The sequence below is a fragment of the Chinchilla lanigera genome, unplaced genomic scaffold (assembly GCF_000276665.1).
Source record: "Chinchilla lanigera isolate Chin_1 unplaced genomic scaffold, ChiLan1.0 scaffold00013, whole genome shotgun sequence".
Classification (NCBI taxonomy): domain Eukaryota; kingdom Metazoa; phylum Chordata; class Mammalia; order Rodentia; family Chinchillidae; genus Chinchilla; species Chinchilla lanigera.
Window position 1 is genome coordinate 14,377,591 of NW_004955414.1, and position 22,348 is coordinate 14,399,938.

The 22,348-nt window shown below is 37.1% G+C and overlaps 1 protein-coding gene across 3 annotated transcripts in view; it reads left to right on the forward strand.

Annotated features, from left to right (window-relative positions):
• Window positions 1-22,348, forward strand: part of Pak1 (p21 protein (Cdc42/Rac)-activated kinase 1) — an 82,146-nt gene that overhangs the window by 12,266 nt on the left and 47,532 nt on the right. For 2 of the 3 annotated variants that reach the window (XM_005379837.2, XM_013512033.1), the window contains 3 exons: window positions 5,936-6,149; window positions 20,365-20,465; window positions 21,072-21,219. In XM_005379837.2, coding sequence (XP_005379894.1) covers window positions 5,960-6,149; window positions 20,365-20,465; window positions 21,072-21,219 — 439 coding nt within the window. In that variant the 5' untranslated portion in view covers window positions 5,936-5,959. Of the gene's footprint in view, window positions 1-5,932; window positions 6,150-20,364; window positions 20,466-21,071; window positions 21,220-22,348 lie in introns of those variants that run through there. The other variant, XM_005379836.2, reaches the window with a different exon arrangement.

Consider the following 22,348-nt stretch of genomic DNA (forward strand, 5'->3'; position numbering starts at 1 on the left):
ATCTATCTATATCTCCCTGGCAGTAGCTCTGTTGATCCTACATTTACTATAGGGCCATTCAGTTAATTTATAATTAATACTTTAGTGTAATTAGTTGCTTATAAATTATTAGTTTCCCCTTGCCTTTGGGACAATGGTAAAATGTGGTCAGTCTGTCTTTCTATTTATTGTATCTCTTTGTTGTCCAGGCTGGATAAAAGAGTGCTGTCTAAGCTTTCATTATAAATGTTGTCTCCAGGTCTAGCTTTTACACTGCAGCATGTCAGAAGGCATTGGTTTGTTTGTTTTTTAAATCTCTTTAATCTTTTAATCTTAATTCCAAACCAGTGGCTTGCAAAGACTACTGGAAGATTTAAGATGTGTTTGTTCTCCTTATTCAAGAGTTAAGTGTATGTCTTCTTTCTTCTCTCGGGATTGATGTTTTGGAACCATTTTCCTCTAAACAGGTTTTTAAATGTGCTAGACATTGTGCTGAGAATAGAAGAAAAAAATGACCAGTGTGGGGATCTATGAGTGTAAAAACAGAAAAGACTTGTGAGAAATTATAGGAAAGGGCTTATTGAGGAGCTGTAGGGAAATTGGAAAGTAGTACAGAAATCCACAGTCCAAGTTAAGTTCAGAGGCAGTGATTAAGAAAGCACAAACTTGTGTTCTATGAGTATAGGTTGAAGGTACTAAAAATGTGTAACATTGAGAAAAATAGATTTGTGATTTTCAACAGCTTAAGTATTGAAAGTTCTGTTTGGGGGAAGGGTAACAGGTTTTATTTTCAGCTATGTGTTTGTTTATTAGAAAAAGAGAAGTACTACTCCAAAACATATTTATGTGAAAATTTTTTTCTGCAGTGTAAACAATCTATGTTATCATTCCATAAAAATACTTGTTATAGAAGAATGCTGGCAATGCTATTATAACAAGAATAATAATATCACCTTATTAGTCAGCATGTATATTTTCTCGTTTAGTCCTCATAACAACGTTTTGAAATAGGTACTCTCCCCTTTTTAGAGGTAGAAGTTTGTGTTGGGTAAAGTGAATTATCAAATAGTACTCATAAATAGTACTTAGCAGGGCTGTCTTGGTTACTTTTCTCTCGTTGCTGAGACAAAACACCTGATGCCCAAAATTAAGGAAGGAAAGGTTTATTTAGTTCACAGTTTGTGGAGGTTTCAGTCCATAATCAGCTGGCTCCAAGGGAGGGTGGTGTGGCAGAGGATCCACAGTTCATGGCAGAAAACACCAAAAGTAACAAGAGCCAAAAGGGGCAAAGGGAGGAGGAGAGAAAGAGCAAGGCTCTTTCCCTCCCTTATATTGTATGCAAGCTCCTCGCCCCCGAGCAGTTGTAGCAGTCACACCCATAATCCCAGCATTGGACCATGAATCAATCACAAACCTAGAAACCCGCCCCTCATGACTGCATGAGGTTTTGGGGGGACATCTAGACACAAACCATAACAAGGGCCAAGACTGAATCTTTTCACATGGATAACTAGCACTAATTTTATCATTATTCCCAAGACCCAGTGATAATTCATTACAACTCTCACTCTATTTTACAGAAGATATTTTCTGTTTATAAATATTCTGAACTAGTTCCATTGCCTTCTGCTTATAGTATCCCTAATAAAAACTGTAGATCAGCCAAGCAAATTTTTCAAGTAGCTTTCTCCTTCCTAATACAATTAATTTTTATATGTTACCACTTTTAAAGTTACCACAGTAAGTCTAATATCTTCACTTGCAGAAGAGGAAAATAAGATTTAGAGTGCTTAAGTGATTTTTCTACTTTCTTATTCTAATCCAGCTACTGTTCTTTTCATTTTTGTTCATGCTTATAAGCAACAAGAGAACCTTAATATATTATATATTTACACCCTATCTAATACAGTAAGCCCAAGGGAATTATTACATCCTATATTACTTTCAGGATCAGATTCTGTAACAGATGCCAAGGTTGCAATTTGTATTTTCTTCCCCTGTAGTTTCTTCTTTCAATCAAATACTTGTTTATGGGCAACTCTCAAATGGGACCTTCAGTGATCTCTGCTTCCAAGGGAGAAATAGCATGGTCAAAAATCCTGGTGGAGGGAAGCTATTTACCACATGGCAGCCGGGAAACAGGGTAGTAATAGATATTTTTGAATAGCTCTAAGAGATGGGATTTAGGACTAACAGATGGAACTAATATTTTTCTTTGTTTATTTACTTTTTATCTGTTTATTCATTTGTTCAACACATTTTTATTGATTACTTGGTCTATGCCAGGCCTGAAGTTGGGGATTTAGATATACATAAGATATGAACTATGTTCCGATTTTGTTTCTTTTCTTTCTTGAGACAGGGTCTCTCTGTGTAGTTCAGGCGAGGCTTGGGCCCACTGTGCAGTCCAAACTGGTCTCTTAACTCACAGCAGTCTTTCTGCTTCTGCCTCCCCAGTGTGGGGATTACAGGCATGCACTACCACACCCAGCTATGAACTTTGTTCTGAAGGAGTTCATAGTCTGAGGTCTGGCAGAGGAGGGGAAGGAAGGAATAGCAAAGTGTAAACAAATAATTGTAGTGCAGTAAGAGACAAATAGCATGTAATATAGGCCAGAACTCTTTAAATGAGATGACAAAAAGTAGAATATATTGGCTGTCTTTTGAGATTATAAGTGATACCTTGATTACAAGTGAATTTAATTCTGTGCATGATTCTGGCTGCAACGAATTGGTCACAAACTTAATCAAATTCAGTGGTGACCTTCTGGGGAAATCTGATTCGGTTCCCAACCAAATTGGTTTATGACCAGAACTGTGGAAAGAATTAAGTTCAAGAACTGAGGTTCCACTGTATAGGTTTCCTGTCATTGGAGGTTTTTAAGCAAGGACAAGATGACCACCTAAGATGGAATGTGATAAAAAAGTTCAAACATTACATTTCAACAGTTTTTGGTTGTAAGTAATTTGGAATCACTTTGAAAATGAAGATCTGCCCCAAAGAATTCTCTAAATATAGTAAAAAACAAAAAACACAAACAAAACAAAAGCAAAAACAAAAACAAAACAACCCAGAAATGAAGAAAAAGCTTGTATCAGAAAGATTGGTGATGCCTTTCTTGGGTTATGGGTCTGAAAGGGAGATGTGTTCAATGAAGCTGTTGCTTAAAAGACCTGAGAGGCCAAGAAGGGCTTGATGAGGCTATCAGGTGGCTGCAGTAGTATAATTTTAGAACAGGGAGCCTTAAGTGGTATATGCTTGAGAACTGAGACACTAGACCTGCTCTTGGGGGAGCTGAAGGACTTGCATTGGGGCTGGGAGTGAAAGCAAGGGCAGAGTTTGGAAGTGAATCTGGAAGAAATGGATAAAAAACATTCTAGCCAGATAGTGAGTCTAGATTAACAAAATTATGCATGCTTGCTTGATTTTTTTTTTTTTTTTAAGAAAAAATAAAATGGAGCTCATTTGCTTGAGGTGGGTCAGGGTGAATTACACGAAGAAGTGCAGTTTGAGTTTGACCTTAAAAAGAAGAGTAAGAGTCAGGTGTAGTGGAACTCTCCTATTAGCTCAGCACTTGGGCGGCTTAGGCAGGAGGATTACCATGAGTTCGAGGGCAGCCTGAGCTACATAGTGAGTTCAAGTCCAGCCTGAATTGCAGAACAAGACCCTGTCTCAAAACAAACATACCCCCAAAAGTAAGATTTTTATTAGTCAGAGAAGGGAGAAATCAATGACAGGAAGCATGGCTGTGTGTGTGTGTGTGTCTGTGTGTGTGTGTGTGTGTGTGTACATGTAAAACTAAGAATATGTAACAGGCTAGGGGTATAGCTCAGTGGTAGACTACATGCTTACGTGTGTAAGGCCCAGGGTTTGAGCTGCTGAATGAACAAAGGAAAGAAGGAAAAGAAAGCATCTTTTTTTTTAAAAAAAAAAAAGACAGCATAGTTGACAAATTCAGGTGAACAAAGATTTCTGGGGCATAATTTGAATGCAGGATATTTCTAGGTATGGTGGCTTAGTTTGTAAGGCAGATCTGTACTGATGATTTCATTTCTCCTACGAAGTGCATTAAAAGCAAAGTATGTGTCCTCATGCAAACTGTGTTAATGAAAATATTTATCAAGTTGCTATAGTTAGATACTGTATAGGACACTGTTGCAAACGTGGCAATATTTGGCCCAGTGTTTGAGGAACATTCTGGTTCTTGGGGAAGACATACCTATAAACAATTGTAACGTAGTAAAAATAAATGTACTAACCTGCAAATGGAATTGCCGTGGAATGTGAAGAAGGGGACATCTACCTCCAAAGGTGTCAGGACATTTCCAGAGGCTTTATGGAAGAGGCAACAGAATTAAGCTCTGAAGGAAGCAGGAATTCACACGTTGAGGATAGGGAAACTGGATTTCTAGGCAGGAGAAACAACTGTGCAAAGGCATGGGAGTGTGACAGCTATGGTGTATTTAAAGAAGTTAGAAAAGTTGGTGTGACTGGAATTTAGGGAGAATTAGAGGGAGCAGTAGGATGGAAATGAGACTGATAGATTGGCGCACTCAGGTAATAGAAGGCCTCTAAAAGAAGCTAAAGAATTTCAGCTTTTATTCTAAATAATTTTATTCTAAATGTCAGTGAAAGTCTTTAAAAAGTAAAGGAATAATGTGTTTTAAGATCAGTGATAGCCCCTGGAGAAAAGATTGAGGAAAAAGAGAGATGTAGGAAATTAGTAACTTCATTTATTAGAAAATACTATAAGGACCCTTATGTATTTTGTTCATAACATTTTAATTAATTGATTTCTGAAGCATTGGTGTTGATATCTGGCTGGCATTGGAATCACTAGTTTTTAAAATATAGAATTTTGGCCTTAACCTTTCCATCCCAAGTCAAAGTTTAGAAGAGGCAGGCCATGGTAATTTCTAAAAAGTTCTTGGTGATTATTATGTTGTTTTTGTTTTCTTTTTTTGAAGCCTATAATCTCTATAGCACTGCTATGTTTAATTCCAAGCAGCTCCTATTCAAAACAAACATATTAAGGATGTGATTTCTACTATAGCATGAATAATGAGAAACTGTAAACTCTGGGTACATTCATATTTATTCATTGTTAAAGATAATTACTTATTTTTAGGTAATATCTGTCTTCATTAAAATTATTGGTAGTATGTAATAGGGATTTTTTCTTTTATATTTTATTCCTTCTGTTTCCCAGAGGCATTGGAGATTGCCAATAACTTAAGCAGTATGGTTATTACATTGACCATCATATATTTAGAGCAAGATAGAATTTTAGGGAATGGACATACTAGAGAGACAGTATAGTCCAGAGGGAATAAACTTTTCTTGTAAAGGGCCAAATAGTAAATGTTGTAATCTCTGTTGCAATTACTCAACTCTGCTAGTGTACCTAGAAGAAGCCATAGACAACGTAATGAATAAATGTGGCTGAGTTCCAATAGAACCATTTACAGAAGCAGCACTTTTGTTGACCCTTGATATAGTCCATTGCAGAGAGGAAAAGTATGACTTACCCGTGTTATAAAGTTAGAGGCTGTAGGGGAGCTCACTGTGTGGAATGCTGTTAGCGGTTTTATTTAATGTTTGTATAGCTAAACTAGTGAAATCCAACATGTTGGGGCAGGCATTTCTTTAAAGCTAGTAAATGTCATTAGGTTTCTCCCTCAGTATTCTAGGCCAAATTTCTGCTTTCCAGCTACATCATGATGGTTAACTGTATCTTCCAGTGTCTCAGATATGGGAATGGAGTCAAAACAATAGGAATTTTCAGGAGTGTTTGGCACACAGTAGGCATTTATATCTGTGAGTGTTTTTGAGTGACTAGGCTAGAAATAGTCATGAGTGGAAGGGCTATATAATTTGAAATCCTTAACATTTTTTTTACTTTTTTTTTTTTTTTTCTCAAAAATAACTGAAATTATGTTCTTCTGGTTCTAGTAGCTGCTGCTACTGCTGGTGGTGACAATGTCAAACAACGGCCTGGACATTCAAGACAAGCCCCCAGCCCCTCCCATGAGAAACACTAGCACTATGATTGGAGCTGGCAGCAAAGACCCTGGAACCCTAAACCATGGTTCCAAACCTCTGCCTCCAAATCCAGAAGAGAAGAAAAAGAAGGACCGATTCTACCGATCCATCTTACCCGGAGATAAAAGTACAGTATTTTGTTTCTTTCCCATCATGTTTATGCTGAAAAAACAAAACAAAACAAAAAACTTATTTGTAACTTGGATAAAAGAGCTGTCCTTCCTAGACTTAATTTTCCTGGATACCTTTTATTGTGTTAAATATTTCCTCTGTCTGTACTTCCTAAAGTGGCTGAAACCTCTGGAAAATAGATGTGTTGTACTCTACAGCTGAACAAAATTCCAAGAGAATAATTATACTCTTGCCAGATTTTGGGCAACCTGAAACCATTTATTTACTTACTTTTTAAGTTCTTAAACTCTATGTGATATCACAAAACATAAGGAATTTTGAAATGTCTTTATTTGAAAAATTTCCCCAAATCAGTTTTGTTTGGAATGCATTCTTTCCAAATTCTTGATGGTCTCTCTTTCATTCATATCTCCTGTTCCTCACATTCAGATTTGGGGATTAAATATCAGTATGAATACCAAAGAATGGTTGAGCAAAGGAAGCAGAGGTAACTAGGACTCACCATGAGTTCACTATGAGTAAGTTACACTAGGCAGTCTCATTTCCTTTTCATTAATGCAACTTCTAGAAGGGTAATCATGTTTTAAAACATGTTTGAAAAATCACTGGCATCTTTATAGAAAGGTAGTGGAAATTTGAGGTTTGGGTATCCACCTGGTTAGGTGACTTTTGTTTGACCCCAAAAATGTTAAGTGACGTTAATCTGAAGTACAGTTCTTTATTTTGCTTGCAAAGCCCTGCTCTTGTGGTATGCTGAAGAAATTGGCTGTCTACAGATAGTTATCATGAGCTTCAGATTCAGATGGACCTGGTTCATCACTTACAGTTCTGTGATTTCAGTGTGTCAGTTCCTTTAGTGTCCTATCTTTCAACTTGAGATAATTTCTCACGGGGGCATTCTGAAGATTATGTGCACATTTCCTAATACAATACCTTCAACACTAAGGAATTTAAATATTAATTCCTTTTCTCTTTACTCCTTTGTGGATGACTGGGAACTGGAAGGCACACTTAGTTTTTTTTTTTTTTTTTTCCTCCGGTACTAGGAACCGAACTCACGACCTTGCGCTTGCCAGGCAGGCGCTTTGCTGCTGAGCTAAATCCCCAGCCCCAGAAGGCACACTTAGTGAACTGCATAAGCAGAACTGAGAGTCTGAAACAGTGAGGTAAATATAAAAAGTACAGGATAAATTGCAGAACATATCTCACATTGTAGAAAAATACAACTGTACAGTTACAGATCAAGGTAGGTAGGTAATAGTATCATTAACCAAATAGCGAACACATGAAAATGGAACAAATTAGGAGGGCTGGTGGTTGAAGGACAAGGAAGATGATGACTCTGGACAGATTATATTGACGTGTAATAGGCAGATCTCACACATGGTAAATATTCGTTGAATAACTGAAGTGAATACTTGAGGAGCTATTGAGGACTATTAATGAGTACTTTGGTTTAGAATCCATCCTCCGTTGGAACCTTCTCCCACATATGTATACTTTTTTAATCATTCAGTTTATGTACATGTTTATTTTTGATAGTGCACTCTATCAGCCAGTGTTCTTGATCTTTGTAAATAAGACATCCAGCCCAAATTTTCACATACAGTGAAAGAAGACTTTATAAATTAAAAAGTGTAAGTTCTTAAACAGATTCAGACTGGGGAGGATAAAATTTTGGCGTAATAGGCATCATCAAAAGTTTTTGTGTTTCAAGGGACACCATCAAGGAAGTAAGAAGGCAGTCCACAAAAGAGATAATTTCCCCAAATTATGTATTTTATAAAGGTTTTGTATCTAAAATATATGAAGAACTCAACAACCAACAACCTAATTTAGAAATGGGCAAAGGATCTAAATGGACTTCTCCCCAAATAAGATGCAGAAATGGGAAATGAACACATGAAAAGATGCTCAAAGTCATTAGCCCATAGGGAAATAACCAGTCAAAACAACAATGACATATCACTTCATAGCCAGTAGGATGGCTATAATAAAAAAGATAATATCACATATGAGTGAGGTTGTAGAGATATTGACCTTCATAATTGCTGGTGGGAGTGTAAAATGGTTCAGCTACTATGGAAGATAATGTGGCAGTTCCTTAAAAGGTTAAATGTAGGAATATCATATGACTTAGAAGTTCCACCAAAGAGAAACACAACATGTCCATATATAAAACTTGTACATGAATGTTCACAACAGCAGCACTATCATAATAACCCAAAAGTGGAAACAAGTATTCATTAACTGGTCAATAGATAGATAAAATGTAGTATATCCGTACCATGAAATATTACAGTGGTACCTTAGTTCAGAAATGCTTGTTTTTGTAAACAGTTTGGTTCTCAAAGCATTCGAGGCAATTTACTTCCATTTACAAACTCTACACTGGTGACAGACACAACTGTGGCTGTCTTCCCCAAAATTGTAAAACAAATTAAGTTTGTGAACTGAGGTACCACTGTATTTTTAACAAAAAGAAATGGAGTCCTGAACCATGATGCAACATGGGTGAATCTTGAAAATACTATGTTAAGTGAAGAAGCCAGCCACAGAGGATTACAAAGTATGATTCCATTTGTATGAAATATCTGGAAAAGGCGAATCCATAGACAAAAAGTATGTAAGTGTTTGCCTAGGAATACAGATGGGGAGAGGCGAGTGGGACTAGGAGGTGATGACTGAGAGATGAGATTTCCTTTTGGAGTGATGAAAATGCCTTAAAATTGATTTTGGTAATGTTTGCTCAGCTTTGTGGATTTTATACCCAACAAATTGCATACTATTATGAATTTTATTTTGTATATATCTATAAATAGTGAATTACTTCTCAATGAAACCATTTTTGGAAAAAGAATTTCTGCCTGAAATAACAGCCCTCAGACAGCACTGGAACTGAAAGGACAATGAATTTTATGCAATGAATGGGGATGTGAGGGTCTGATCTGGATATCTGGGTTATAATCTTGTTACTCCCATAAATTGGCTGCCTATTTGGGGTCAGTTACTTTTCTGTAGATTTCAGCACCTTCATCTAAAGAAATCAGAGAATCAGAGCAGCAGACATGCACAGTTTCTTTTAGCTTTGAAATCCTATAATTATGTAAATGAGGTATTGTAAAGATATCATTGCATCAGGCTTGTCTATGTAGGTGAACACAAACTAGGCCATTCTAAAGTAGTTTAATCAGTGACAGAGCTATAGACCCAGAAGTTCTTCTGGAAATTCTAGCTGAGTAACCTGCAGCCAAACCTGATCTGAAAATAAATCTCACAGCATCAAGATGAAAGCTGCATCTCCATAGATTTGAAAGCATAAGGGTAGAAAACAGTTATAAGGTATTCTTGGAAAGTGATCTAATAACTTCTCTTTCTCTAATTATAGATATTCTATAGATTCCCTGAGCACACTGGCTTCATCTCTTTGCTTTAAGACCTTTGAAGGCTATTATTAATACAAATGTCAAATGAAATAAGGCTGTTTCCTTTTGTTTGGAGCCTTCAACAAATTATGCAACTTGGTCCTACAGTAGCCAGATATATAGCAATGCTGATATGTCCTTCATACAGTGTTTGAGAATATATATAACAGCTGCATAGAGAAATGTCTAGAACTGGAATTAGAGAACCTAGATTGATTCTTGCCTGTGGCATTTAACTTTGATTTACTTTTTAAAATATCCTTTAATTTCAGTATCCTCATCTATAATGTGGGAGTAATTGTAATTTCTACCCACCCTCTATTGTCAGTAGGTTTTTAGCTGTCATTTGAGATAGTGAATATAAAAGCATTCTGAACTGTAAAAACCCAATACAATACAAATATAAGGCCTGTTTATTATTTTAAAGGAAGTTTCATTTATTATTTTATATGATAGCCACACCAACTCATTCTCCATTGGGAGGATGAAGTTTGGAAAAGAGTAAATTGCTCAAGGTCTCTCTCACAGGTTGAATGTGGAAAGGATGAGTGTGGAACTAAGTCTTCCTAAAATATTTATTCCATAATAACATACTACTGTATCTTTGTTAGTTGCTCTCAACTCTGGTTAAAAATTGGTGTAAACCTGTAATCCCAGCACTCGGGAGGCTGAGGCAGGAAGTTTACTGCAAGTTTGGGGCTAGCTTGGGGTACATAGTGAATTCAAAGCTAGCCTAAACTACATAGCGAGACTCTGTCTTAAAAAAAAATGGAGGCACAGGCACTCATGGTGCTTTAAAAAAAAATACAAATGCTTAGTCCCATCCAAACTTTTGGATAAGAATTTTTAGAGGGGTAGTGTGTGTCTAGGGTGATAAGAAAGAAGAGGTCCCTGCAGGTTGCAGTAGTGGCTGAGATCTGAGCTGGCAGTGGGTAGATTGTCTGTGGGCATTACCTAATGCTGACCTCTGGCAAGGCCTCAGTGTGTGCCTGAGGGGTGCATAAATGACTGGAAGGAAAAGCTGTAATTGAAGGCCTATAATAGGTAGTGCTGAGTTGCAGAATTCCATGTGGGAAAGTCTGGTTCCTGTGGTTGGGATCTGGAGACTTTGGTTTATTCTAAGAAGTCTTGTAGCATTTAGCTTGGAATCTTTTTCTGGCTGTACTTTCACAATCCAAGTGGAATTCTCTGAGCTTGGGAAGAGTTTAGCAAAGTTAATTTTAACACTGGACTACGTCAATGTTTATCTCTCCAAGTTTGGAACGTTTTACTGCCTTGTGCTCAGATTAGCTTAGCTGAGCCAATGAAAGGTGCTATTTGAAAATAATTAAAAAATAAAATATGGCCAGTGATTTATGCTAAAATGTTGATGGCTGTGATGAAACATGGGATTTTGCAGGTTCTGCTTCTTTTCCCAAGCTGTCAGAAAGCCAAATGGACTAGACCACAGATAGGATTAAAGTTGCGATGGTTACAGTCGCAAGCTTCATTTCTCACTTTATTTTCTCAAACCTAAGATTTCTAATGGTATGAAATCAGGTGATGCTTTTTTTCTTTTGCATCCTCAGCCATATTTCGTCTGTCTTAATGAATGAATTGAGAAATTTACCCAGAAACTTTCCAATACTAATGATAAGTCATGTTTGTAAAGCTCTTTAGTGTAAAAAGCCATACATTTTATTTACTTTAGTTGACCCTTAAAATAGTAATAACAATAATAAAAGCAGTAATTATAATAACAAATAAGAATAAAATAGTAACAACATCCCAGCTACTATTTATTTAATGCCCATTAGGTACCATACATTATATTAGGACTTTTTTTTTTTTTTTTTGGTTTTTCTCCGGTACCGGGAACCGAACTCACGACCTTGCGCTTGCCAGGCAGGCACTTTGCCGCTGAGCTAAATCCCCAGCCCTATATTAGGACTTTTAACTGGTAATGACACCAGTCATTTCAGGTAGGTAGATAAATTTTCATTATAGATAGTAAAACGAGTTCACAGTGATTAATTAATTTGCCCAAGGTTGTCTAGCTAGAGAATGGAAGGGCTAGATTGGACCTTTAATTCCAAGGACTTTTCTGCTGCAGAACACTTGTACTCTTGGGCACAAAAAATCAGTGATTTGTCCAGGGTCACATGCTGCATAAGTAGAGTTCATGAGGTCTGAATTTGTCCCCATGTCTCTTGATTTGTGGCCTATACGCTTTCATTCTTAAAAGTACTTGAACACCATGTTGGGCTCAAAATTTTGCAGCCTAGAGTTGTTTAGACTAGTGCTTTCAGTAGAACTGATATGGCTAGTTCGATGAACTTATTTTAAGACAAGTTTTTCATTTAATAGCATTCTATCACTTACTGGCATATTCATGTAGTCTCTACTGTGGGGAAGGCATAATGCATAAAGAAGAACCCATGAAGCTGGCACAGTGGTCCATGCAGACATTTCAAGCTACAGTTGTACGTCAGGCTGGCCTTGAACTCACTGTGTAGCCCAGCTAACCTCGAACTCTTGGCACTCGTTCTGCCTCAGCTTCCTAAATGCTGGGATTGTGATTGCTTTTGTCAAGAGTTAGAGGTTAGCCTGGGCAACATAGCAAGAGCCTCCATCTCTGAAAAAAGGAGCAGCTCTGCCTGAAGTTTGAGCTCTTGGTACCACCACTCCAATCCCTTACTTTGTGACCTTTTGTTAGTTGTTCTACCTTTCTTAGCCTCAGTTATCTTACCTGTAATATGGGTAAGTAATAATATCTATCTCATAGAATTACTGAAAGGAATATATTACTAAAGATACAAATAGTGTTTTGTAAACTACAATCTTGTTAATAATTGGTAGTACTTTTGGTGACAGTCTTACATTATTATTTATTATTACTTACAGTCATTATTTTCTTTTGTAGTCTGCGATTAATAGAATTGTTATGAGATTTACAAACTGACAGGTTTTAACAGGATTCTTTCAAGATGAGATTAAAGAATGGCTCATTCTCTCCCTAAATATAGGCTGCATTTCATGCTGGTTTGCAGAACTAAAGGGTACGCCACATGAAATAATTTTGGGCACAGAGACTAAGCAGATACGGGCAAGTTTGCTAAGAAGTTCTTAAGGGACCCCTCTAATGTCAGAAGCAGGACTCTAAGCTCTAGATATGGGCCTGGTCTTCTGGGATAAATAATATATTTGAAACTGAGGCCAAAAAGAAAAACCTCTTAAGACTACAAATCTCAAATACTCTTCATTTCTCTCCTGATTTAACTTTTTCCCATTTCTGTTTCCTTTCCTTTTTTCCCCTCTTTGGTTTCTCATTAATTCACTTATATAGTTAACAAGTATTGGAAACACTGATATATGTATATAATATATTAGGATTTAAGTTTAATTATCAGCTGTTCAAGATTTCTAAGGAAATACTCACTGAACCTCTCTGGGCTTCCATTTCTTTCCTGTCTATGAAATGAATTAAATTGAACTAACTTCTGTAAGGTTGCATAGAATATGATTCTTATAGGGTCTCCCACTAAAGTTTTGTCCTTTTATACAAAACTGCATACTTCAGAAGTATACAATTTAAGAAGTTATCACTGTATTTACAAGGTATGGTCAAAATATATGATGAATGTTAAAAAATTTATGACAGTAAAAGACACATTGTCATTAAGTCCCCTGAAAATTCTCCCCCTTGCTTCAAACACACTTATCCCACCATTCTTGCCGCTTCCTTTTTTTAAATTTTAATTGAATATATGTTTTAAAAATTTTTTTGAATATGTGTTTACAGTACATAATGTTTACATTCCTTGTGTGGAGTTGATTTGTGTACATCACACATCTTAATTCCTTTTTTAATCCTCTTTCTCTTCCTTTCCTCTCCCCTCAATCTCTTGATCCCCTTCCCATTTGAAAAAGATCTATCTCCCTACTTCCTGCTATCTTTCATTTTACTCTTTAGTTATGATTTGGGTTTCACATAAAAGAGATACCATGCAATATTTAAGCATGTGTGTTTGAATTATTTCACTTAACATTATTATTTTTTTTGTACTGGGAACTGAACTTAGGACCTTGCACTTGCCAGGCAGGCTCTGTGCCACTGAGCTATATCCCTGGCCCTTCACTTAACTTTATGGTCTTAAGGTGCATCCATTTTCCTACAGAGGATTCAAGTTTATTTTTCTTTATGGCACAGTAGTACTCATTGTGTCTAAATACAATGGAGTACTACTTTTTCCATTCATCTGTTGATGGGCATATAGGCTGTTTCCAAGATTTAGCTATTATGAATTGTGCTCCTGTAAACATGCTTATGTATGTATCACTGTAATATACTGTGTCTAACTCTCTTGGGAAGATACATACGAAGGGAATAGCGGGGTCAAATGAGATTTCTAGTATTAGTTTTTTGAGGAATCTACTTACTGATTTCTATAATTGTTACACTAGTTTACATTCCCACCAACAATGTAGAGAGGTACCTTTCTTCCTGAGAGCTTCTTCAGCATTTGTTATTTGATTTCTTTTTGTAAAATGCAAATTAAAACAACACTGAGATTCCATCTCACCCCAGAAAGAATGGCTATCATCAAGAAATCAACCAATAACAAATGCTGACGAGGCTGTGGAGAAAAAGGAACCCTTCTTCACTGTTGGTGGAAGTGTAGACTGGAACAATCACTGTGGAAATCAGTTTGGAGATTCCTTAGTAAACTAGGATTAGAGGTCCCATTTGACCCAGCTGTTCCCCTTCTGGGTATTTTTCCAGAAGAACTGAAAACATCATATCACAGCAATATATGTGTACCCGGGTTTATGGCAGCACAATTTGTAATAGCTAAATCGTGGAAGCAACCCAAATGCCCATTAACTGAGGAATGGATAAAAATGTTGTGTTATTTTTATATAATGGAATATAACTTAGCTATAAAGGAAGATAAATTTGAGGTTTTTATAGGTAAATGGACACAACTAGAGACTATACTCATAAGTGTAATAAATCAGACCTGCATGTGTAAACACCATATTGTCTCTCTAGTGTAAGAACCTGATAGAGTGAATAAAATCTAGAAAGTACAATAGATATTGTGAAAGGGAAAGAAACTGTTATTTATTGATGAAGGCCGTTCTTTTTGGGGTAAGACAGAATCTCAGTGTGGTTTTCATTTGCATTTCTCTAATGGCCAGTGATATCAAGCATTTCTTCATGTATTTATTGGCCTTTTGTACTTCTATGAAGTGTCTGTTGATATTGCTTACCTATTTTTTGTTTGGGTCTTTTATTTTGGGTGGTCTAATTTTCTGAGTTCTACTTCTTGAGTTCTATCTATATTCTAGATATTAGTCCTCTGTCTGAGGAATGAATAGCTGGCAAAGTTTTTTTTCCCCATTCTGTAGATTTTTCTCTGTTGGCTGTTGCTTTTGCTGTGCAGAAGCTTCTCAATTTGATATGATTCCCGTTGTTGATTCTTGGTAATATATCCAGTGCACCTGAGGTTCTGTTTTGTCATTGTTAACTTCATTGTCTCTTTCTAAGATAGCCTTCAGAATTGTGGGGCTGGGGATTTAGCTCAGCGCACAGCGCCTGCCTGGCAAGCGCAAGGTCGTGAGTTTGATTCCTGGTACTGGAAAAAAACCATAAAATAAAAAAAAAAAAAGAAGTTTTTGAAGTGCTGATTTAGTGGTCTTGAGTTTCTTAAAGTGCTCTTTATCATGAAAATAGCTTATTTCCTCATCAACTTTGAAAATTCATTTTGCAGACTAGATCAATCTGGGTTGGAAATTATTTTCTTTTAGGACTTGAAACTCTTCACTCCACCATCTCCTGCCCTCTCAGGTTTGTGTTGAGAAGTGTGCTGTGATCCTAATGGGTTTACCTTATAAGTGACTCATTGCTTTTAAGATTCAGTTCTTGTGTTGGACTTTTGGGACTTTGACTATGACATGTTGTGGAGAGGTTCTTTACTGATGGTGGCTAGTTGGGGATCTATATGCCTCATTTATTTCTACATTAAATTCTTTACCCTTACATGAAAACTTTTCTATTATTTCACTAAACAGATTTTTTTATGCTATTTGTGCTGTCTTCTGATTTTTCACTGATTCCATTTAATCTTAGTCTTCTTTGCATCATCTGTGAGCTGCTAGACCATTTTTCATGTTCTCTTGTTTTTAAGGCATTGCTCATTAATTGGTCACCACCAGCAGCCCTGTCTTGTAGTTCTGATACTGTGTCCTCACCTTGGTTACTTCTCCCCATTCTTTTGATAGAATGTCAAATCTTCCGAATTTCTACTGGGATCCCTTTTATGGACTCACATTTTTTTCTGTGCTGGTCATTCATGTTTTTCATCATTTTGTTTAGCTCTACTACCATTTTTTTTTTCCTGCTAGCTTTTTATTAGTGTTTCTGTAGACTCACTGATCACTTTATTTGGCCCAATATCTGTTTATTTATACCCTCTGTGATCTTGCCAGATGCTTAATTGATTTATTTTGTTATCTCCCTGATACAATTTCAAATAATTTGGGTGTGTGGCTTTTGGTGACCCCCCCTCAATGCCTCATGGATCAGCTATGGCAGGCTTGTGAGTTTTTGGAGGTATCTCGTTGGCTTGCCTTTTCATGTTTCTATGTTTTCTTTGTTTTTATGTTGAGGCTTGTGGGTTGATTGTAGTGGAAAGCTTTGTTTCTAGTATGGAGACTTCTTCAGTTAATGTCTGCTGTTTTGGTAGTGCCCTCTGGGCATGGCTAACTGCTGGCCTTTGCCTCTGTCCCAGGATCCAGCCACCTTTGTTTACTTGGGATGGGAAGCTGTAGCATATTTGGCCCAGCACCCAGTTCTCCAGGAATGGGCCATAGTATTCTCAGTGACCCAAGATAGTCAAGATACTGCCATCCCAAGAAAACCAGTTATCAACAGTCATGAGATTGGTTGCTCCCTTCCCTTCGTCTGTGTTGTCCTCGTCCAGGTTGGTTAGTCCTCATCTCTGCTGCCCTGTGCCAAAGGGAAGCAATATGTGGAGCCGTCTTGGAGTTGGTGGAAGTCTCACCCTCTTGTCAGGGCAGGGCATGCTGCAAGTCTGTAGCAGGCCTGCTTGCTCATATCACTGAGGGGTGTCCTGTGTGGGTCTGCGTGCTAACATGGCACAGAGGCCTCCTTGCTCATGTGGGGTGGGGCACCACCTGTGTGGCATGGGCCTGCTTGCTCACAGCGGGGGGAAGTGTGGTTCATCTGGTACAGGCATACTTGCTTGCATCAGGGAGAGTCCCATTCTTGCCTCTTTCTGAAGCATTTCTGGAAGTCCTCCTTCATGAGTATCTGTATGAGGTTTGATAAAAAATGTAGTGAATTCTGCTACCAAGCACCCTCCAGTGCAAAGGCAGTCTTGTAAAAACATAATGGTGTTCTAATCCATCTTATTCACCAAATCTGGCAATATAAGACTTCTTGCTTTTCCCTAAGTCAAAATGATTATTAAAGATAAACGTTTTGAATTAATTCAGGAAATTAAGGCAGCCATGACAATCCAATTAAACACATGAATGAGGACTTTAAGAACTGCTTAAGACATGACAATATCAATGGATTACATGTGTTTGAAGTGAGGGGATATTTTGGGGGATTAGTGGCAATATATCTTTTATTGTAATACATTAAAAATTTTTTTTAAACATTCACTGTATTTTCGATCACACCCTGTATATAGCCACCATCCTGACCAAAAAAGTAGGATGTGACCTCCCTCCTTCCTGCAAAATTTTCTGTATTTTCTCTTCTAGGCACTAATGTTTCTCCCCTTCCCAAAGATAAACATCATGAGTTTGCCTGATTTTGGCTTTAACACCTATAAATCATAGAAAGTATATTCTTTTGTTTGCCCTCATTTAATCAACTTGTTTATAAGATTTATCCAAATATTTTCTTATAGAAATAGTTTCCTTTGTATATCTGATAAACATTGGGTCGATTTTAGTAATTGACTATTAGGAATAATGTTTTCTGATCATTCTTGTACATATCTTGATATATGTGTTCACACATTTTTGTTTGTTTATTGAAACAGAGTCTTGCTTTGCAGTGCAGGCTTTTTGAACTCACTATATAACCCAGGATGACCTCAAATTCACGGCAATCCTCCTGCCTCAGCCTCCCAAGTGCTGAGATTAGAGGCATGCAGCACTATGCCCAGCATGTTCATACATTTCTGTTGGTTATGTAAACATAGTAAAATTGCTTGGTCATAGACATATTTGTACTTTGCTAAATAATACTGCAAGTTCAAGGTGGTTTTTTATATTTCTAACAACAATCCTGAAGAATTCCAATTATTCATCATTAGTATGACCAGTGTTTAATTTTAGTTATTCTGTGAGTGCAGTGTGGTTTTTGATGATCTTGAGCAACTTTTCATGTATTAATTGACCATTTTGATGTCCTTTTTTTCTGTGAAGTGTTTTTTTCAAGTCTTCCAATGTTTCTTACTGATTTGTAGGAATTGTTACAGAGATGTCTTTTGTCCTTTATATGTATTACAAATATCTTCCATTATGCTTCTAATGATATCTTTGATTTATTCTTGGCCTAATGTCTGATAGAATTTTAATATAGCCAAACTTATTTCTAATGCTTTCTGTTGTGATTTTGAAACCTTTGTTTACTCTAAGCATGAAGAATTTTCTCACAATTGAATTTTCTGTGTTCATGAAACTAAGCATAGTGTGTTGATTGTGATAGTTCCAATCCTTTAGGTTTTACTTCTTTTTCTTCCTAATTGCACTGGCCGATTCCTTCAGTAGTATGATAAATGTGAATAGTGATGGGGAATCCTCTTAGCTTGTTTTTATTCTTCCAGCATTTCATAGTGAAGTGTAATGTTTGTTCTCTGTAGGTTTGCATAATTAGATTTTATTAGATTAAGTAAATTCCTTTGTAATCCTAGTTTGCTAAAAGTTTTTAATCACAATTGTTATCACACTTTGGCAAATTCTTTTTCTGCATTAATTATATATATATTTCTCCTGGATTTTCTTAACATGGTAAATGTTTTACTTTTTTAAAAAAATTGAGATATAATTCATATACCATATAGTTCATTAAAGTGTATAATTCAATTTTGGGGTACATTTACAAAATTGTACAGTGAGGGATTAGGCAGCTCAGTGGTAGAGTGTTTACCTAGCATGCATGAGACTTTGAGTTTAAGCCCCAGCATCACCAAAAAAATAAAAATAAATTGTGCTACCTTTACAACTAATAGTACATTTTCATCACTCAAAAAAAAGAAACTATATACTTTTTTTAGCAGTCACTCTTAATTTCTACCTTCTCCCAGCCCCTGGCAACCTCTAGTCTAATTTCTATCCATGGATTTGCCTCTTATGGACATTTTATATAAGTGGAACTACGCAATATGTGGCCTTTTATGACTGACTTCTTTCACTTAGCATGTTTCGAAGTTTCTACATTTTGTGTCATAGATCAGGACTTTGTTTCCTTTTATGGATGGATTCTACTTTTCATACATTCATCAGTGGAGAGCCATTTGGATTGTTTCCAGTTTTTGACTGCTTTGAGCATTCACATACAAGTTTTTATGTAGATGCAAGTTTGTACCAGATTCCTCTGAACTAATATTTCTAATCATTGTAAAAATTTTGCTATAGTAGCAGTAGTCCCAAAGAGATGAAGTTTATGGACAGGGAACCATTAGGAGGATCCTGGGTTTGCTTTATTTTCTCCACTTTATTTTTTTTATCTGTTCTCAATCTCAAATTCAGACTGCATGCCTAGTAAGAGATTATGGAATTGGTTGACTTTCTGGGCAGCTGGAAAGCTGAAAGATCATACTGTTTGTATCTGTTGGCCTTAGCTTATTTTGTTTCTTTCTGAGATGCTCTTCCCTATGTCTGGCTGGATAACTCCTGTTCATCTTTCCTGACTTCTCTCAGATGCTCTCTTCTTTAGAAAGGCGACTGTTCCCTGGATCTATATTTTGAACGTATATCATTCTTCCCGCCAATAGATGTCTTTAAACTCATTGACCTCAGTCTTCTCAGATATAAAATGGAGATAGTTCCTGCTGTCCAGCCTGTAGGTTTATTGTGAGAAACTAGTGAGATAGGGAAGGTGAAGGGCTATGCACATGTAAGGGAAGTGGTTGTTTCTTCTAGGAGCTCTAGGATTGCATGGCTTCTTCTCTAATTCTGTCATGCATTCCTGCCTCCGGAACCCTGTGTCCTGCTGGTGGTCCCAAGCTTAAATTGGTGAGTACTCATCCTAAACTGCGCAGCACCCCAACGACAGCTGTCAGCTGAGCTTTCCTTTTCCCCCTTCTTGCCTCTTTTCCCACTTCAGCCAGGCCCTTCCTGTTTACAGGTCTGGCTTATGTTAAACTGTTATTTCAGTCAGCAGTTGTTTCCACTTAAATCAGTCAGAAGGGATGAGGGTATAATAAAGAGTACAAGGCTTAATCAAATCAGTCAGAAAGGATGAGGATGTAATGAAGAGTACAGATCTTCCCATAATGTGCTCTGTGACTCAGGGCAAGTCAGTTGATCTCCCATTCTTCACGGAGTGGAATTAGATGGTCTCCGAGGTCTCTTGCTGATATTTTTTAGAATGTTGTTGAACTAAGTAAGCTCTGTGCTGGATTCTGTTTGAGAAGATTCACAGTAATAATGATTTAGTTAGGATCATGATTTAGCCTCTACTTTTATGAAGAACTAATACAAGACTAAAACTTAATAACGTCTCTTTAAAAAAATTTCTCTTCTCGATTTCTCTTGCAGCAAATAAAAAGAAGGAGAAGGAGAGGCCAGAAATTTCTCTTCCTTCAGATTTTGAGCACACAATTCATGTTGGTTTTGATGCTGTCACGGGGGAGTTTACGGTAAGTTCTGGGTCACAGAAACACCTTTGGTCTTTTAGAGTTATGGGCACTAGATTCAGTCATTTCTCATCTTCCTAATGTTTCTTCATCTGAGACCCTTATTGGAACACTTTCCTAATCTCCAAAATTGTACCTAAGGGAGCCTTTTAATCTCCATTCCTTAAATAAACTTCTGTTAAGGGGCCTCATGATAGCAGGTTATATATGGGCCACTGATGATACAGGAACCAGTCGGACATCATCCCAAGGAGCAAGCATCTTAAGAAATGACTAGCCAGGCATGGTGCTGCATGTCTGTGATTCTAGCACTTGGGAGGCTGAGGCAGGAGGATTGTTGTGAGTTTGAGACCAGCGTGGGCTACAAAGTGAGTTCAAGGCTAGCCTGATCTGCATAGTGAGACCCTGTCTCAAAAAGACAGAAAAAGAAAAGAAAAGGAATGACTAATACAATAAGAAAGGTACTATAAACAAGGCTTGTGTAAACTATGAGAGAATAGAAAGGGATGACAAGTTTATCTTTAGCTGCTAGCAGATACCAGAATTGCATCTAATTATAGGATCCCCTGTAACTTTGCCTTCCTGATACATTGCTTGTCTTTGTCGTAGGGGATGCCAGAGCAATGGGCCCGCTTGCTTCAGACATCAAATATCACTAAGTCAGAGCAAAAGAAAAACCCACAGGCTGTTCTGGATGTTTTAGAATTTTACAACTCAAAGAAGACTTCAAACAGCCAGAAGTACATGAGCTTTACAGGTATGAGAATTGTGTCCAGGGCAGTCAAGGCAAGAGAAGGTTTTAATATGGGTAAAAAAGCTCCATATGCATATTGGCTGGAAAGAAAGAAAAGAGTAGAAAGAGTGGAGGTGACACTCTTACTAAGATGGAATTTTGGGATTTGACAACCAAGGTGATAGGTCTTTATGTTAAATTTGTCTTCATTCTGAAACTGCACATGTATATATTTTTTTAAAAATAGTATGCATTGTATAGAAAGAACATAGACTTTGTGCTGGAAGGTGTAGATTCTGACACTTGTTAGGTTCAAACAGTCACTTTTTACTTTGAGCCACAAAATGGGATAATATTTTCTATCTCAAGAGCGTGTAGTAAAAATAAATGAGTTCGCTGATGGGTTGCAAAACAGCATCATAGAAATATAGTTATCATTACCATTATTGTTAATAGAACTTTTATTTAGTAATATTAATGTGTATCATTTAAATCAGCAAGCTCTGGTTCTTCTTGAAGGGACTACTTTTTATTAGTCAAATGAAATCAAGCTAGTAATTTAATTGTTCTTTAGATATACTCTATGTACATGTTTTTCAGAGTATTTTGTTTTTGCTTATTTGCTTGCTTTTTGTGGCACTAGGGATTGAATTCAGGGCCTTTACACACTGAGCTATGTCCCCAGCCCTTTTTTATTTTTTTTGTTTTGAGACAAGGTCTCACTGAATTGCCCAGGCTGGGCTCACATTTGCAGTTCTCCTGCCTCATTGTCTCAGAGTGCTGGGACTATAGGGATGTACTACTATGCCCAGCTCCAAAGTGTTTTTAGTAAAAGGTTGGAATTAGAATCCAGGTCTCCTAATTCTTAGGCCAGCATCTTTTGAATTTACTACTTGCCTCCAGTAATTTTATTTGGAGTGCCTCCTTCCACAGTAGAGGAATTTTTTTCTCCCTGGGATAACTTACGAGAGCCCTATATTTCTGGAAACTTGTCTTTTATGTAGTATTTTAGAATGTTAGAACAAGAAGTACTTAGTATACACCAGTTGCCTTTCGTTTTGCAAACCTGAAAGCCAAAGAAGGTAGGGCATGTGGCTCATGCCTGTAGTCCCTGATGCACTGGAGAGGCTAAAGCAGGAGGATCACTATGAGT